Below are 18,472 nucleotides of genomic sequence, written 5' to 3'. Positions count from 1 at the left end.
TTGTTTGTTGTGCAATCAAATTAGCTTCCCGACTTTTATTGTGTGCTCAATCACAATGCAAATCAATGTATTTTCATTCCTTTTTGTTATTACTAACAAGGTTTGAAAACAAAAGTCTGTATTTGGGCCTGAAAGAAACAAATTGGACTGCTTTGCAGAAATTAAAAGTCACTGAAATAGAAGAAAAACAAATCGTGTTTAGGGGTCAAGGAATTGTATTTAATATTACCAACAAATGGAAGCCTACTCACAAGCCCACTTGCATTACCCTGCATTTGTACTATCAATATGTCTAAATTGTTGATTTGGTATTTGGCTTTGAGTAAATTAAACCAAACTACACTCAAATATACTTCCCTAACGGACCAGTTTACATCCTGTCATCAATCCTCTTCACATTCCTGTCAGTTTTTTCTGTCTTTCGTCTGATATCTTTTGAAGCATGAACTTGTCTATTGGTTTCACACTCGTCTTGATTTTGCTTTTTCTCAGGACCCTAAGATCTTGTCAGCTTTCGAGGCCCTTGGAAAGACGGAGTCCGACTTAGAGGGCTGCATCATCTGCATCTGCAGCGGCACAGACCTGGTCAACCTCAACTTCATGTTCATGGTGGCGGAGAACCCAGACACAGCCAGGGTAAATACAAACAAGTTTCCCTCTTTGCCACTTATGGATGGAGAAGTGAAATAATACAAGATCTATGACGTGCAGACCTTGAGAATGAGTTTGATGTTTCTCATATCAAAAGTCAGTGCTGCTTTGGCAAATCAGTTTTTTTCAGGTGATTTTGTTGTCATGAATGTTCATGGTTAGAAAACATGTTCTGGGAATAAAGCTAGTAGAAACTCGGCCTAGCACATTGAGTTCACCCACACTTTCCTTTAACACTTCCCCATCATATAAAAGAAACCCTTACGCAGCAAATTATTAGTTCACAAAGAAAGCAAATTGCTAGGTGAATGGTTCACATGCTAACTCCTACACCAGGCGAACACGGCCTTGATTCTCTGTGATAAACAGACACATTTGGAATGAGTCATTTCTCTGTGTCTCACCTCATCTCTTATCTCCCTTTGGGCCTCCCGCTCTCCTGCTTCTGCTGTTATTTTCTCATCCTTTTTGTCTCGCTCTTTGTCTACTATCTCCCTCTATCTCTGATTTTCTACCCACTCATTTACAAAAAAAAGCTCTTTGAGAAATCTGACTGCCACTTCATCCATCTCGATCACTTCCTCTTGTTCTCACTCATTAATTCATTTTTGTTTTTGTCTGGAACAGATGAGATTCTCTGTCTTAAACTCACTTCAATTTATTATGCTTGATTGATGAATGTAAAAAGGACAGCATTTTAATAATGCCAAGTAATAATAGGCATGTTAAGAGAAAAAAAACAAGCTACATTTCATGAAATCAAGGAAATAGCAGAAAACAATTAACCACTTGTTCTGTGAGTAGTTGTGTTTGTTTGTTTGTTTGTGTTTGTGTGTGTGTGTCAGTGTGTCTTCTCTTTTGTCTTACTCTCTCTATCTTTAATCAGCAGTCAACATTATGACCCCTGCTGTTTAACCTCCAAACATGGTACACATACTGTATAGAACACAATATAAGATTATGCGCAGCTTCAATTTTAGTTTCCTGGAGCTGAATTGTCCTGGATTTGATGAATGTCTCCTCAGATGAACTAAAACACTGCAGTGTTAGTAGTGGTATAATAAAAAGCTAAACCGTTAATATATAAAACCAATGCTGTTCATTCCTCAGAAGAAAAGCGTTAGCATTTTCCTTTTTTCTTCCCAGCGTGTCTGTAGTCCTCGCACAATGTGTTCCTATTAAACATGAACATCTTTATAAAGGCATTTTTAAAAGGCAAAATAGTTTTCTACACTACAGTTTAAAAATAAACTGTATTGCCCGTGTGTGTTGCAATATGTGGTTCCCTGTCCTGTTTTTTGACAATAAAAAAATATAGAGCATGCTTAAGCTAATAACTTCACAGCCAATAGTTATTAATGAGAGACATTCATTGTTGGTTTAAGTCTTCTCGTGGGATTTGTTGAGCATAAAAGGTAAGGAATTTTGCAAGCCATATTTTTTTAACCTGTGTGAAAGTTTGATGATTAACTTTACAGGCAAGTATAAAGCCAACACGAAGGGGGGGAAACCTCTTCTATTTAGTGGCAAATCCTATGTGTCCCAAAGGGCTTCTCAAGTTGCCTAAGCCACAGGTCTGCAGTGTCATGTTCTTAATGCCTTTACATCTACATGGTGTCTTGTTTGTGTTTCACCGCCAATTGTTTGCCTTTAAAGATTATTCAAGTGCTGAGGAAATATAATAATAATAAAAATGTTTTTCTAAAGACATAATTCTGACAACAAGTCCCCAGAACTCAAAATTACAACCAAGCTTAAAATGTTGGATTTCTGCCGGTGTGTCTGCATTTCCCTGAGAGTGTTTTTGTAGTGATGGCTGTTATAAATGATGTTTGCACTCCAGAAAGCTCACTGCCACAGGGCTGCCGATGACATTTGTGCTAGAGCCTTCAGCAGGGAGGCACACACACGCACGCACGCAGGCACACACACACACACACACACACAGACACACACACACACACACACACACACACACACACACACCCTTACACCATCACCCCCAGCATGCAGGTGGCCCTAAGTAGCAGACCTTGGGAGATGACAGACTTATTTACATCAGTGTACACACACACACACACACACACACACACACACACACACACACACACACACACACACACACACACATAGGGCTTCATGGATGCCACATGCCCTAACAGACTACCCCTGCTGCAGCCGTTATCTTGTTTAATGTTGTTATAATGATGTCAGCAATAATTTGCTGTGGAAGTGGAGGACAGACAGCAGAATCCAAGACAGTTAGAGACGGAAAGACAGAAGGGTCAAAAATGTTCAACCTCAGTGATGTGTTGGTCAGCAGTTTATTCCTCTAAAGTTACGAGGCCTTCTCGAGCTATTTGTTTATTGTCACTGCTGTGTGTGTGTGTGTGTGTGTGTGTGTGTGTGTGTGTGTGTGTGTGTGTGTGTGTGTGTGTGTGTGTGTGTGTGTGTGTGTGTGTGTGTGTGTGTGTGTGTGTGTGTGTGTGTGTGTGTGTGTGTGTGTGTGTGTGTGTGTGTGTGTGTGTGTGTGTGTGTGTGTGTGTGTGTGTGTGTGTGTTCTGTCAAGGCCATCAACTGTGTCAGTGTGTAAATTTAAGAGGCAATTAATTTGCTTGTGTTTATTTCCCCCATGACATTCACTTCTAAACACAATGCACAATCTGGGCTGCTGAGTGTGTGTCGGCGTTGCTCGGTCAGTATTTGGAGAGTGTGTGTGTCCTGAACACTGGTGTTTGTTTGTTTGTTTTGCAGAAATGGATCGAGGGTCTCAGATCAGTGATTCACAACTTTAAGGCCAACAACGTCTGTCCAATGACCTGCCTCAAGAAACAGTGAGCAGAACTCTTCCAGCACTTTACTTTTTGTTTTCCCTAAACTTCACAAAATATAACTCTTGTATCAGAAATATTATAATTGGTTGTTTTTTTTCATTTCTCATCTAGTTGGATGAGAATGTGCTTCCTGACCAATGTGAATGGTAAAATCCCTGTGAGAGGGTAAGAGTTGAATATTTGGTAAACATTTGTGGCCATCCCATTTACTCTCATCTGTCTCACTCAACTTTCCACCTGACTGTCTCTCTCTGACCCTTTACAGCATCACTCGAACCTTTGCATCAGGAAAGACGGAGAAGGGGATCTTTCAGGCTCTAAAAGATCTCGGCCTTCCGAGTGGAAAGGTCAGACGACACTGACTGAAGGCCGCAGTGGTCAGATGGATGATATGTGACCCTTTAATCTGAAGGTTTATACCTCTCATGGCTTCTTTATCTCCCACAGAACGACGAGATTGAACCTTCAGATTTCACCTTTGACATTTTCTACGCACTCACACAGAAGATCTGCCCTCGCACAGACATAGAGGAACTCTTTAAGAAAATGTGAGTCTCCTTTTTTGTGCTTTAAACCTGCCCGCACTTTTCGTGGTAATCATGTTTACTGATTTTGTACCTCACAATTAATATGAGAACAGGACCAATCCTCCAAATAAACACTTAACTGTAGCCCCGCTGCGTTGTTTATACCAATGTTACCCTGTGCATAAACAGAACAATGATATATTCCCTGAGTGTGAGCTACTGCATCTTTTTGAAATAATCAGGACAAATGTTTCTGCGCCTGCTGCACTAACTTTGTCTGGACAGCCTAACCTGCTTCCACAGTCGAACCTTAAATACGAGTGATTATTAACATGTTATTACTAAACGTGTAACATTTAAATATGACCCCCTTTTGTAAAGACTGCTTTCTAATTTTAACTGACTGAATGTGTGAATGACTGTGAGGTTGTCTATTTTTAAGAAGCATAACATTTTGTTTTTCTAATTAATTCCTTTGCAGCAATGGGAACAAAACTGATTATTTAACTGTAGACCAGTTAGTCAGCTTTCTGAATGAAGTAAGCTCTTTATCATTCATTAACTGTTTTGCTTGCTCGCCCCACCCCCCCCTGCAACCCCATCCTGCTTTGCCCCGTCCCGCTTTGGGTAGAAGTTGCCCTCCAGCCCGGACTGCAGGACACCAGACCCTCATTAGAAGCCCTTAAATTAAAAGTCCTTTAATGATGTGAACAAAGTATGTAACCTCCAGTCAACCTGCCAGGGCAACTTCCACCACCTCCCCCTCTCTGAAATGTTTCCCTCATCCCAATCCCCCATGTGCTGGCTACCGCGGCTCGCCTCCTCGTGTCTGATTGGTGTTGCCACGGCAACGGGGCGGTAGAGGTTTCCAACCTGTTGCTTCCTGCCCTGCTCGTCTCGTTTCCTGCTGTCTGTCTGTTTTCTGTGGCTGTGCTCTTGTTTTTGGATGCCTACCTGCTCGGTCCCTCCGCTGTGTGTTGCTGCTTGCTGCCCAGTCCTGCACCTCAATGACATGCAGACCCGCCAGCAGAGCCATTGCTTTGTTTGGATTAATTCCCACCTGGCTGTATGTGTGGGCACTGGCATTATAATGATGTTTTGATGGTGTTGTTTTGTTAAAGTAGAGCTGCCTTCAACCTCCACATCACAAACCACTCCCTCGCTTTTAAGCAAACACTTATCCACTGCACCGTTAGCGCGGCTCACAGTTTGTTTAGAAAATCTTAGAATGACATTGTGTTTGTTTCCTTCTATTCATACCTAAGTGCTCTCCATTGAAGCCCAGAAAGTTACTTAAAGCAACTATTTTGATTTACTTTTAATAAATCAAAATAAGGAAATGAGCACTGATGGTACGTTTCCCATGTTGCATTTGGTTGGCCCCTGTCCTGTTTGTCAATAGAAGATGTGTCCTGATCCCGTTTGTGTGGAGAGATCGTACAGATAATATGCCAGTGATTTAATCCCTGTGTGTGTGCCTGTTGCTCTTCAGAACCAGCGTGACCCTAGATTAAATGAGATCCTGTTCCCGTTCTACGACCCCAAGAGAGCCATGCAAATCATCGAGAAATACGAGAGAGACGACGAGTTGAAGAAGAAAGGTAGAGAGAGGCCAGGGGAAACGGGAGGGGGACATATTTTAGGCTGTGCTGCCCTCTGCCTGTGTGTCTTTGAATCTACATCATGTTATATACGACTATGGGCATTGTTCTGTCAAAATGTTTTCATCCTGCGTCTTATTTTGACTTCTCTTATTATTTAAACATATTAACAAACATGATATGAGCTGATAGTGCTCCTCCTCGGTAAACAACAACTTAAAAAACAATTTTATTAACGAAAGATGATCCATCACTTTCTTAAATCTTTAATTCACAAATATTGTCTCAGGGTAAAAATGGTACTTTCAGTCCAAGTCATTTTGAGAAAGTTCATTGCAACAACCACCAATTGTTCAAATTTTCTTGAGAATATTTGCAGTAAAACCTTACACTTCCTCGTTCTCTTTCTCGCAGCTCAAATGTCCAGTGATGGATTCTGCCGGTACCTGATGTCAGATGAAAACGCTCCAGTTTTCTTGGACCGGCTGGAGCTGTATCAGGAAATGGATCAGCCACTGGCCCACTACTTCATCAGCTCGTCCCACAACACCTACCTGACGGGGCGACAGTTCGGAGGAAAGTCCTCAGTCGAGATGTACCGCCAAGTCCTACTCTCTGGATGCAGGTGTGTCGAGTGTGTCTGTACAGATGTGAAGGTGTATACATGCATGCATCTTATTCAGTTAATGCAAACACACAACATTTAAACTACTCCTTATAGATGTATATTACATGAAATGGACCTCATCTGTGGGTTCATGCAGTTCCTGTTGCTTTCCCTCCTGTCAGATGTGTGGAGCTGGACTGCTGGGACGGTAAAGGAGAGGACCAGGAGCCCATCATCACTCATGGGAAGGCCATGTGCACGGATATCCTTTTCAAGGTACACACACACACACACACACACACACACACACACACACACACACACACACACACACACACACACATTAGTAGCGTTCCCTTTAACAGTCTTTTTCTGGTTTCTATGTTCTTGCATTAGACATGCCTGTCCTCTTGTGGTGACAGTTGATATTACACATATCACAGCTTTGCTCTCTTCTCCACTTTATTCTTTTTATCCTTCTTCCTTTTCCAACAGGATGTTATCCAAGCCATCAAGGAGACAGCATTTGTGACCTCAGACTACCCTGTTATTTTGTCCTTTGAAAACCATTGCAGGTATGTCTGCCCTAAGCAAAGGTGTTATTACACAAACATTCCATTCTTTTTAACATTTTCTAGATGCAGTAGGTTGACCCGATGCTTTTCTGTGTCTGTTTCTGTGTGTCTGCAGTAAACCACAGCAGTACAAGATGGCCAAGTATTGTGATGACACCTTTGGTGAGTTCCTCCTCAAACAGCCTCTGGAAAACTACCCGGTAAATACTCTTTGATTCACAAAGTCTCACAAAGTAAAATCCATTTGGATGATAGTTTTCTATGGTTTAATGTTCATGGTTTTTATATTATATCGTGCAGATTGAATCTGGGCGCCCCTTACCTTCTCCAAATGACCTCAAACGTAAAATCCTCATCAAAAACAAACGCTTGAAACCTGAAGTGGAACAGAGTACGTACACAACACAGACGTCTGACTTTTGTAACATCTCTTTATAAAAGTTTTATTTAATTAACGCTTGTGTGTTGATTTGTCTTACAGAACAGCTAGAGGCTTTTAAGAAACACATGGAGGCAGGAGAGACCAACACACCTGCCATCATTATGGGAGAGGAGAACGAAGAGGAGACGGAGAACGGTTAGCTCTGTGTGTGTGTGTGTGTGTGTGTGTGTGTGTGTGTGTGTGTGTGTGTGTGTGTGTGTGTGTGTGTGTGTGTGTGTGTGTGTGTGTGTGTGTGTGTGTGTGTGTGTGTGTGTGTGTGTGTGTGTGTGTGTGTGTGTGTGTGTGTGTGTGTGTGTGTGTGTGTGTGTGTGTGTGTGTGTGTGGTGTTTAAGCTGACATGCAGACAACAGGAAACCTTATCATAAAGTGTGTGTGTGTGTGTGTAGGAGAAAAGGAGGTCGAGGATAAGGATTTAAATTCAGAGGCCCCCAGCAGTCTGTCAGAGGCAACCACTGAGAAAGAGGCCAACAGTGTTTCCCAGAGTAACGCTGTCAGTTCCAAGAAAGAGAATGACCTCAGCAACAGTACCAAGAAGGTGGGATGTCACATTAACCATTTACCCTGGTAGACATGTAAAGGGTTGCTTCTATCCGAACCTTGATAGAAGCAACTACAACTTATTGCGTTTATGTAACTGGGTTAATATCCATTAAATAAGTCTTGATTAAGAACGTACACTATATTGAAAAGAAACATATTATGGAGCGCTGTCTGTGTTTCCAGGTGCCAGACGATGAAGTGACGGAGATGTCTGAAGCCACAGAAGCAACAGACGCCACAGATATCTCAGAAGCATCTGACCAAGACAATAACAAAAAGGCCAGCACATGACTGCTGCTACACTTTGTCACACTCTCTCACATATCAGATCAATCCAGTTTTAGGTGTGTGTGTGTGTGTGTGCGCCTGTGTAACAGGTTTTTGTGTTTCCTGTCCTGTGCAGGTTGTGGAAGAAGCGGAGGACTCTGAAGAGGCTCTGATAGCTCAGTACACCTATGTAGGAGCCACCACTAACATCCACCCGTGGCTCTCAGCCATGGTCAACTACGCACAGCCCGTCAAGTTCCAGAGTTTTGACGTGGCGGAGGGTGAGCTTCGACTTCCTCTTTCTGTGTTTCTACTCCAGTCCTGCTTCCTGTACATGAACACATGGATTATTTGGGACTGACCTATCAGTATATTGTGTGTATATTTATTATTTGTGCTGCTCTGATAAAAGCAAAATGCCATAATCACTTTCTATTCCCTTTTTTGTGTCTTTCAGAAAGGAACATTCACCATAACATGTCATCATTCAACGAGTCCGTGGGTTTGGGCTATCTGAAGACCAACGCCATCGAGTTTGTCAAGTATCCTTTGGCCTTAGGGTTGCTGCATGTAACTAAGCAATAGAGTGGCTTCAGGACATCAGAAGAAGTGCTGTAGTGTGGAAATGTGAAATTGTTACTCCATTTGATTAAATTAAGGAAATCTTGTTTTACCATAATAGAAGGTGAAATTGAAGGCATCACTTACTCTGGCTACTTCGACAAAATCTTTACAAAATGCTTTAAAACATGTTCAGGCTGAAACAACATGTGACATTAACATATCAGCCTAAAATGTCATGATATCAAACTGTTTGCTTACATTAGCTTATTTACACATCTACCAATTTGAAAGTAAGTAACATTCCATCATTTTTAGGTGAAGAAGAGGGTAGGTGCAGATCAATTCTCTGAAGGTTCATCTCTTGGAGCTCCCCTTTCACCATGATTTCCATTATATAAATATATTAATTATACAGTAGCTTTATTATTTCCCAACACCTTGTTTTATTATGATCACCACAACTGAGGTTTCCCGTATTTAGTTTTGTTGCTGCTCTGAAAGCGATGTTAAATATAAAGTATGTATCTTTCTGATAATCTACAGTTTTAAAAATGATACATTGAGGTCACTTAAATGAAAGCTGAAAGGCAGGTCAGAATGGATGTTTTTTAGCCAAATTAGTTTCCACTCTGCTCTTGGAAAGGAACCGGAGGCCTCCAGAGGGCTGTGTGACTTGGCTTGACACAAACGTACACACATAAGCTGCCTCTCTCTCTTTCTCTCTCCCTCTCTCGCTCCAATGGGACGGCTTGACCCAAGCTGTTCACACTAAAAATAGTCCTGCAGTCTGTTTGACGCACACACTCTCAGATGCATACCCACACATGTGCAGGAACACACATGCTCTCTCTTAAAAAAATTATAAAATAAATTCCTGAGCGTCCATGCAGCTACAACAAGCGTCAGATGAGCCGTATCTACCCCAAAGGGGGCCGGGTGGACTCCAGTAATTACATGCCTCAGATCTTCTGGAACGCAGGCTGCCAGATGGTCTCACTCAACTTCCAGACCCCAGGTACCACAGCACACAACATGGGACCTCTGACCTCACTCACACCCATATCAAGTAATCCACATACAGCACAAACATCTTACAAGCACACATGTGTAAACAAATGCAAGCACTCATTTGAGCTTCTGATCTAAGAGAAAGCGCAGCATGCAGTGAACTTCTGACCTTTCATATTCATACAGCACACTCTGTGTAGTCCAGATAGACATGGAGCCGCTGAAAAACAAGCCTCACTGCGCCAATCACATGCACACGTCCAGATATACACATGCCAAGAACCATTAGAACATTTGGACTGACCAGACCCTGTCCCACCTCCTTGAGTCTCTGCTTAGGAAGTACCATCATAACCATTTTGTTTTGGGAAACCATATTGGTATTTGTTGCTTTATAAACACACTAAATACAAGATCAGGCAAATAAAGCATTTCAGCTGTGACATAAAACTCAATCTTGCTCCTCCCTTTGCAAATAATTGTCTTTCCTAACCATACACACTGTTGGGAACAACTGATTTTAGTTTTTAGTCTCTGCAAATGGTTTGCACGTCATTTTGGAGCATCAGGTTATGCATCCATGAACTACACACACACACACACTACACACACACACACACACACACACACACACACACACACACACACACACACACACACACACACACACACCTATGTACGAGTGATGCCTGTTGGAAAACAGCTGCTGCTCCACGGCCACAGGCAGAGGGGTCGGACCATATGGCCTGCTGGGTGCTGAGCATGTGCTAGCCTGGAGGGAGGGGAGGGATCACACAAAAGATGGAGTTTCTGTGATGGAGTAACAAATGGTTAGAGGGGAGAGAAGACGGGAGATGTCAGAAAATATTTTAAGTGAAAAAGAAACCTCAACAGAAACCAATGCAAATGAAATGCTTTTAAATGTTGTTGTTTGTGTGTACTATCTGTGCTCAACACGTCTCTCATTGGCTCTCAGATCTGGCCATGCAGCTGAACCAAGGAAAGTACGAGTACAACGGCTCCTGCGGGTGAGAACAGCTCCTCACTCCTGTCTTTAGCTCATTTTTATCCATCCCATCCCTCCCTCCTACGCCCCTATCCGAAGCTCGTCAATTAAAGCTTGTCACATCTCATTAGTGGTTGCCAGCGGCGACCATAGTTACTGTCTGCCCTGAGAGCCAATGAGTGCTTCGGGGAAGCGGGCTCCACATAAAGCCGCTTCTGAGGGCTCTCTGCAGTCATCTATCTCTTCCTGTCTCCGTCCCTCGGCTCTAATACTGTCCCTGGGGCTCAGCGCTCACTGCTGATGCTCGATGCTCATATGTGGGGAGATCAGGGCTTCTGCAGACATCATTACTGATGCTACTCAGCTGGGCCCCAGGTTAAAACACTCACACACATGCACACACACACCTTAAATACCTCCTTATTCCAAATAGATTGTTTCAGAGCTTAAATTAAACAAAAAATGTTTTAGAAACTACTAAGAGTATATTGTTAATAGGATGTTGTATTTTATAACAGTGTTCCATCATTTGATCTAAAAGGTGGTTTCATTCTGTTGTGTGCATCAGGTACTTGCTGAAGCCTGACTTCATGCGCCGGTCAGACAGGATGTTTGATCCTTTCTCAGAGACACCTGTGGACGGAGTCATCGCTGCAACCTGCAGCGTACAGGTATCCATAAAGGATATCCAAACAGAGCTGTTATCCATAAAAAATACTCATATTTATACAAGGGTTCTGTGAGGCTCGGTCTTCTCACACCTTGGTGTGTTGTGTGGTGATCCATGGAAGCGGAGTAGTTTGTTTAAAACACACTCTCGACATACATTTTTGAAACGTTAGTAGATGGTTTTAGAATGTACCAGTTAAATAAATCAAAGTCAATAGTTACTACTTCTATATTGATCTTGTGAAATCCACATCTGAAAAACGTTTTGTAACGATGTCCTCTTTTTTACTTTAGGTGTTCTCTGGACAGTTCCTGTCAGACAAGAAAATCGGCACGTATGTTGAGGTGGACATGTACGGGCTGCCGACGGACACCATCCGAAAGGAGTTTCGCACCCGTATGGTGATGAACAACGGACTGAACCCTGCCTACAACGAGGAGCCCTTCGTCTTTAGAAAGGTAGTGAGCAGGGCAAGGGCCAGGGGTTGCTGGAGAATAAGGGAGCGGGGGGGTTGACACAAAGCTATAGTTCGCAAGGAAGAAGATTAATAAGAAAAAACAAAGGACATCAAGAATAAAGGAAAAACAAACGGAAATAAAACATTTAAGGAGGAAGGAATAAAAAGGGAGGACAAAAGAGAAGGATCAGGGATATAGTGAGCGAAAGAGAGTGTGGTGATAGTGCTGCTCTCAGCAGAATGAGGAGTCTCTCAGCCATGACTGTGACTCCAGCTTTCTAACACACACCATCAATCACAGCCTGCCGCAGTGCTGCTCTGCTCACACACACACATAAACTTACACAGTGCTATCAGAGGGGCATCACATGCAGAGGTGCTGGCAGGACTTGTTTCTCAAATCTACAAATGCCCTCAGATACTGCCACACCTACCTCGCGCACGCATACACATGGCTGTCGGGATGACTCAGAGCCAACAACACACGCCAGCAGCACATGCATACTGTACATCAGCAAGGCCACATTTGCGTAAACACAAACAGGTGCTTCTACCGTTTCATCTCTAGTGAGTATTCTTCCATCTTATCTCTTACATCCCTCTCCGTCTGGGTATTAATCATCCTCCTCTCCATTCACTTATCTGCACACACAAGGCCAGTCCGACTCCCCCTCTCTTCTTTCAAGGGTGTGCACACAAGCTCATCCCAGACACAATTTCAACACACACACATATGTACAAGTTGTACTCCCTGTGTGTGTATGAGCTGTGGAGATGGTCATGTCAGTAGTTAGATTTTGCTGTGTGCCTTTTCTTGTTTCAAACTGTGAGCGTCCCCTGATGGTGTCCCCTGCAGTGTCATCCTTGACCTCCCCCATTAATGATGCCAATTCAGCTTTGGCTTAAAACAGAGACTGTGTAACTGCCATAGCTCAGAATTGTTTATTTTTACAGTCCTGTATTTCGGATCCTTGCTACAGTTCCACAGGGATAATGTACAACCCTAACTGTGACTTTTATTTTCTGTAACACTTTTTGCCCTCTCTTCGCCTCCCCATCTTTTTCCTCCCACTTGCCATTTCCCTAAATCCCTCCCTCCTAGGTGATCTTACCCGATCTGGCGGTACTGCGCATCGCCGTTTACGATGACAACAACAAGCTGATTGGTCAGCGCATCCTGCCTCTGGATGGCCTGCAGGCTGGCTACCGCCACATCTCGCTGAGGAACGAGGGCAACAAGCCCCTGTCGTTGCCCACCATCTTCTGTCAAATCATCCTCAAGACATACGTGCCCGACGGCTTCGGAGGTGAGGAAAACACACACACACAGACACACACATACATACACACGTCCTTTTGCTTTGATATACTCTTTATCATCCATGTGCTTCGGAAAGCCTCATCCTATTTCAAATAGTCCAGGGCTTCCACCTTGCTAAGACTGAAGTGACCCAGCTTGTGAGAGGTGCCAGGAGCTCTAGGCACACAAAACAGACACAAATGTTTAAGTTTTCCACTGACATACTTTGTATTACTGCTCCGATGATTCATTCCTGATAATAAAGTTGTTTCTGTAGCCTGTGGTGAGAGGAGAGAAAAAGGAAAGCAAGGCGACTCTCTTTTGCTCTCGCGCTCACTTACTCTCTGCCTTGGGTTGGTTTGAGCATTCAGAGTAATGGCATGGCGCAAATGATGATGACAGTGAATCTGCAGTAATAGACAGTTTAAAACAGGCAGAAGCATACAAATGAGCAGGATATTGTCATTAAATAAAGCCAAGGGGCTTGCACTGAGGAACCATTACTGTAACCATTAGAAGATCTGCTGCCAGAGTCCCGTCCCTGCCAGACACACTGCGCTGTACTCAAGGCTAAAAAATAAAGAAAAGAGAGCCTAATGCAGTCTTCTGTAGTAGAATTTCTCTGTAAGTTGATGTAGGAGTCAAAGTCATTATGCAAGAGGAGGAAAGCTTGTGTGATAGTTTCCAAATATGTGTGAGCAAGAGAGAAACTCTTTGGGAACTTTGGGAGTTTAGCCTTTGCAGACCATTTACATGCACAAACCTATATAACAGAATACAAGAGAAGTGATTGATATATTGATCCTCATTTTGGTAAGCTTGAAATAAGTAGTTTGGAGTTTTGTTGGAGGTGATATGTGGCATCCAACAATCCCTTAACCCACCTACTGTATGAACGGTTGAACGGTTTATGAATGAATCTTTTCTTTCTCCTATACTATACTCATAAAGTGTTTTGTGTGTTTTAGCAATTGTGGATGCCCTGTCGGACCCAAAGAAGTTCTTGACCATAGCAGAAAAAAGAGCTGACCAGATGAAGGCGCTGGGGATTGACACGGTACACATAACACACACACACACACACACACACACACACACACACACCTGATCCTTCAGTTTGGGTTAATAGAAAATGCTCAGCTCCATTTGCAGAACTGTACCTGATGTTAACTCTCATAGCTAAGCTTTAAACTCTGCATACCTGCATCCAAACAACGGTGTTCCTTATCATCTAATTGAATTATTTCCTTTCGTAGAATGACATAGCAGACGTTCCCAGTGGAAGCTCAAAGAATGACAAGAAGGGAAAAGGGAAAGGAGACACAGTGAAGGCCAACGTCACACCGCAGGCCAGCTCAGACATGGCCCAGACCTCCAACTCGGCTCAAAATAACACAGCAGAAACCAAAAAGGGTAAACGCTGTGTCTTAACACATTAAAGGCATACATATGAACATTTTGTGGACACCGACTTAAAACTTGACTCCTCTCGGTTTCAGATAATGCACTCGTGCCTAATGTCAGCATTGATGACTTGAAACTAATGAAGGTAGGTAACTGAAGCACTGAGTCTAAACAGTGACAGCGCTCTGTCTGTAGGACAGAAAATGTAGAAGAGGTACAGAATGTGTAGTCGTGTTAGTTCAAATGATATTGTTATTATTTTAAATGTGCTTTAAAGCTACTTTGAAATGACCAAGTAAACTTTAAGTGTTTACAAATCAAGTGAGCTGATTCAGTTTTTATTGAGGTTATTGCTAAACAATCATGTTGCAATGTAAATGTGAAAAGGGATGGTCACAGTACATTTTCCCATACTCGGGGAAACAACTGTGGTCACATTTCTGACGCAGGTTAAAAATATAATTTCATTGAATACTTGTCATACAGGTTTCAGAAGAGGAGAAGGATAAAGAGGAGTAATATGTTTAAGTCTGAAGTATAATGTGTACTCAACATGACCCGCACAAGATGAATGATAGCACTCCTCTCTTCTGCAGACGTACCTTAAATTGATAAAAAAGCAACAGAAGGAGCTCAACACTTTAAAGAAGAAACAGACAAAGGTGGGTGATTGTGAGAGCCGACCGGCTGTTGGTAGTGCAAAGAGGCTGCTGCTCATTCCGCACAGTCATTGATGCTCCACCTTTCATCTCGCGCTGCTTCATCACTGCGTTCACCTGCATACACACACACACACACACATACACACACAGTCTGTCCACAACAAACACACATACACCAGGCAACATCATCAATGTTTAGAAAGAAATTAGACTTGCTAAAGTGCTTTTCCTTTGACCAGAGCGTACCATAGCGACCCTGGTGAGTGCTGGCCCATTCACAGTGTCTCATTAATTATCATAGTATTAGGTACTATTGCATAACCCATGTGCATAAGTGCCCCCAGACCCATCTGTTGACGGTTTGAAGACAACTGCTGGCTCATTACTCAATGTAAACGGCAAGAACAACAACAACATATCGTTTTTTTATCCCAATCACAGCTTTGTATGGCAGCTGCATGCTTTTCTATGATCTGTCTTTAAATAATTTTCTGAATATAAGAAATAAATACTTGGGTGATTCACATGTTCTTGTTTTAATAGGATCAAATTACAATGCAGAAAGCCCACTGCACCCAGTCGGACAAGCTGGTGTCCCAGAATGAGAAGGAGAAGACCGCCCTGGAGAAACTGCTAGAGAAAGCCATTAAAAAACGAGGGTAATTGAATAAAAAGCATGTATACATGTCTGCTACATTATCTAATTAATAAGAAATCATTTACTCTTGACCAGAATGTGTTGAAAACCTAGATATTAAGTACACAACTTTTAGACAACATTTTGGAAATCTAAAGCAGATTTTGTTTGTGACAAATGAGACAGATCTCTTTAAAAGTTCTACAATTCAATGAGCCCTGCAGAGTGACACATGGTGACTTTGTGTGTGTGCTTTCCTCACAGGGAGAACAACTGCCAGGAGCTGAAGAAAGAGACGGAGGATAAGATCCAAACAGTGACCGCTGATCACAAAGTCAAGGTAGCAAGAACTTTTTACCCCGGAGCCAGCCTCTTTCCCACAAAATGATTATTCTAACTTTCAGTATTGGAAATGAAATGATATCATGATTTAACAAAATAATAAGGACACTCTCTAAACATGGTTTTACCTTTGTACACTCTATTGGCAATTAAAGGTAACTTATCTTAAGAAAGAAAACAAGAAACTGGTGTGTCTATTGGCTCCAAAATAAATCTACATTTTGGACCTACATGTGCTTTGGGAGCAGTAGTCTGCACCATAATTTGATTTATTCGCAGAGTTAGCAGGAATGCTATTGTTGTTTTGAGTGACTAAACCGGTACAGGACCCAACCCTAGCTGTGTTGTCAAGAGCCTCGAGTTCCATTGACTGAGGTGTGTATCTGTAACGTGTGTATGCAGGTAAAGGACATCACAGCACAGCACACTAAAGAGTGGTCGGAGCTACTCAGTAGCCAAAGCAGCGAGGAGCAGGGGATGAAGGACGGCCACGTCACACAGCAGTGCGAACACCTCAAGAAACTCCTGACCACCGTCCAGGAGCAGCAGACCCTGCAGCTCAAACTCATACATGAACGGTGAGAGGCTCACACACACGTGTATACACCTATTTACTGCAGGTGACCTGATTGGAAGGGGCTATGAATTGCTAACTCAAAAGTCCCAGTCAGCTGACTGTTGCTGTAGATGCAGGGCCTTCTCTTCAAGTACATGAGGCTGCCGTTCTACCGTTTCAGGCAGAGCAAAGAGATGCGAGCCAACCAGGCCAAGATGTCCATGGAAAACAGTAAAGCCATCAGCCAGGACAAGTCCATCAAAAACAAGGCAGAGAGAGAGAGGTGGGGCTCTCTCACACACACTCACACACTCACACACACACACACACACACACACACATGTATACTGTATCCATCTATAATGATGTAATAATTCAGCAGTTGACTTGTAGAAGTGGTCTGTTGTGATTGTTTTTGGCCGATTGTAATGCCAAACCCCCCCCCCATGTTCTTTGTGCTATTCAGGAGAGTGCGAGAGTTAAACAGCAGCAACACCAAGAAGTTCCTGGATGAGAGGAAGAGGGTATGTTGCTTTCAGTCTTCTTTTTTTTTTAACACTAAGCTTAAAAAACATACCAGTGAATCTTTCATTTTAAGTCATAAAGAATACCATAGAAATGTTTGGATGTCTGTTTCTTCTCCAGTTTTGTTATATGTCATTTTACAGTAGAAGGAAACATTCCCACCTAAAAAAAAAATGTAAAAAAAGATAAGACTGTTACTAAAGAAAACAAGGCTTTTTACTTTGACAGAACATATGTGATGACTTGTGTTTTGCTTACTTTACAGCCGTAGGCTAGACACAAATCTAACTGAGTATTCATCACAGTGACAACAAAACTTAAACTTCTTAATTTGATGTTGCATGATTCACTTACACTATGTGACAACGTGTAGTACTGGGCTTTTTACTTGTGTGTTAACAGTATAACAAATAGAGGATGAATTTAAATCAACTTTGTTGGGTCGATTCATCTTCTAATCTTCATTTTGTGTGCCCAATTTAAGGCTAGAACCCCGAAAACAGGTAACTGGAATGTCATTATATTGTGTCCCTGTGTGTCTGCAGCTGGCAATGAAGCTACAGAAGGAGATGGAGCAGCTACAGAAGAACCAGAGAGAACAGTTGGAGAAACTGGAGAAGTTCAATGAGCAGGTACATCAACTGACAGCTGTAAATGAAATTCAAGGCTGGGGACTAGTGCAGTTACTGGCTGCTTTCTTCACTATACGATGGAGGCAGTTTCTGTCTTCTGTGAGGTAATATGGTTTGCAGGAAGTTCCCCATATAACTGGCATCAGCCTTTCCTCTGAATCTACTGAGGAAGAACGCTGTTGCTCTCAAAGAATAAATAGTCCATTTTCAAGAATCAAAGTCTCAACGCACGATGTTATTCATATATTGAGATAGCTTTGTAATGAGGGTTTCTTCTGCATGACACTGACCGGTATCTGCCATGCATTAAAGCAACATTATGTAGCATTGGGTATTTGTGATTTAACGCCACCTTTACATTTTGGAATGCAATTCATGTACACGCTGTTGTAAATATATAAAGCTGTTGTTATGATAACTTTAGTTCTGATCAAACCTAGAGATCTAAATCTCCTGTGCTCCCACTCCTGGCAACACGACTAATTGAGCTTACTGCTAGCTTACTGTAGCTACTGTTAACAGGAGTTAGCGGTTAGCATTACTGTAGCAATAACTTAAGCAGTCTGTTTAGTTTTTTTTAAGCAAAGGCAGACAGAGGATATCAGAACCAGTCAATCAAATATGATCCAGTCTCACCAACATCAACTAGATGCAGTAAAGCGTTA

General features: G+C 42.4%; 1 protein-coding gene across 3 annotated transcripts in view; it reads left to right on the top strand.

The window, feature by feature from the left end:
- The window catches only part of LOC134876796 (1-phosphatidylinositol 4,5-bisphosphate phosphodiesterase beta-4-like), a 56,989-nt gene that overhangs the window by 36,435 nt on the left and 2,082 nt on the right, over positions 1 to 18,472 (top strand). For all 3 annotated transcript variants that reach the window (XM_063901954.1, XM_063901955.1, XM_063901953.1), the window contains 32 exons: positions 493 to 636; positions 3,406 to 3,485; positions 3,597 to 3,650; positions 3,751 to 3,832; positions 3,933 to 4,033; positions 4,494 to 4,551; positions 5,505 to 5,613; positions 6,028 to 6,238; positions 6,403 to 6,496; positions 6,716 to 6,795; positions 6,911 to 6,995; positions 7,096 to 7,186; positions 7,277 to 7,372; positions 7,624 to 7,772; positions 7,961 to 8,056; positions 8,181 to 8,325; positions 8,502 to 8,586; positions 9,499 to 9,623; positions 10,593 to 10,644; positions 11,191 to 11,293; positions 11,586 to 11,750; positions 12,852 to 13,056; positions 14,018 to 14,106; positions 14,306 to 14,462; positions 14,549 to 14,598; positions 15,050 to 15,115; positions 15,659 to 15,774; positions 16,017 to 16,092; positions 16,497 to 16,672; positions 16,832 to 16,933; positions 17,117 to 17,174; positions 17,721 to 17,807. In XM_063901954.1, the coding sequence (XP_063758024.1) occupies positions 493 to 636; positions 3,406 to 3,485; positions 3,597 to 3,650; positions 3,751 to 3,832; positions 3,933 to 4,033; positions 4,494 to 4,551; positions 5,505 to 5,613; positions 6,028 to 6,238; positions 6,403 to 6,496; positions 6,716 to 6,795; positions 6,911 to 6,995; positions 7,096 to 7,186; positions 7,277 to 7,372; positions 7,624 to 7,772; positions 7,961 to 8,056; positions 8,181 to 8,325; positions 8,502 to 8,586; positions 9,499 to 9,623; positions 10,593 to 10,644; positions 11,191 to 11,293; positions 11,586 to 11,750; positions 12,852 to 13,056; positions 14,018 to 14,106; positions 14,306 to 14,462; positions 14,549 to 14,598; positions 15,050 to 15,115; positions 15,659 to 15,774; positions 16,017 to 16,092; positions 16,497 to 16,672; positions 16,832 to 16,933; positions 17,117 to 17,174; positions 17,721 to 17,807 (3,387 nt within the window). The remainder of the gene's footprint in view (positions 1 to 492; positions 637 to 3,405; positions 3,486 to 3,596; positions 3,651 to 3,750; positions 3,833 to 3,932; positions 4,034 to 4,493; positions 4,552 to 5,504; positions 5,614 to 6,027; positions 6,239 to 6,402; positions 6,497 to 6,715; positions 6,796 to 6,910; positions 6,996 to 7,095; positions 7,187 to 7,276; positions 7,373 to 7,623; positions 7,773 to 7,960; positions 8,057 to 8,180; positions 8,326 to 8,501; positions 8,587 to 9,498; positions 9,624 to 10,592; positions 10,645 to 11,190; positions 11,294 to 11,585; positions 11,751 to 12,851; positions 13,057 to 14,017; positions 14,107 to 14,305; positions 14,463 to 14,548; positions 14,599 to 15,049; positions 15,116 to 15,658; positions 15,775 to 16,016; positions 16,093 to 16,496; positions 16,673 to 16,831; positions 16,934 to 17,116; positions 17,175 to 17,720; positions 17,808 to 18,472) is intronic.

This window comes from Eleginops maclovinus, chromosome 15 (genome assembly GCF_036324505.1).
Source record: "Eleginops maclovinus isolate JMC-PN-2008 ecotype Puerto Natales chromosome 15, JC_Emac_rtc_rv5, whole genome shotgun sequence".
NCBI classification, from domain to species: Eukaryota; Metazoa; Chordata; class Actinopteri; order Perciformes; family Eleginopidae; genus Eleginops; species Eleginops maclovinus.
The sequence above is the reverse complement of the archived record's forward strand: the minus strand, read 5'-3'. Positions and strand labels throughout refer to the sequence as shown.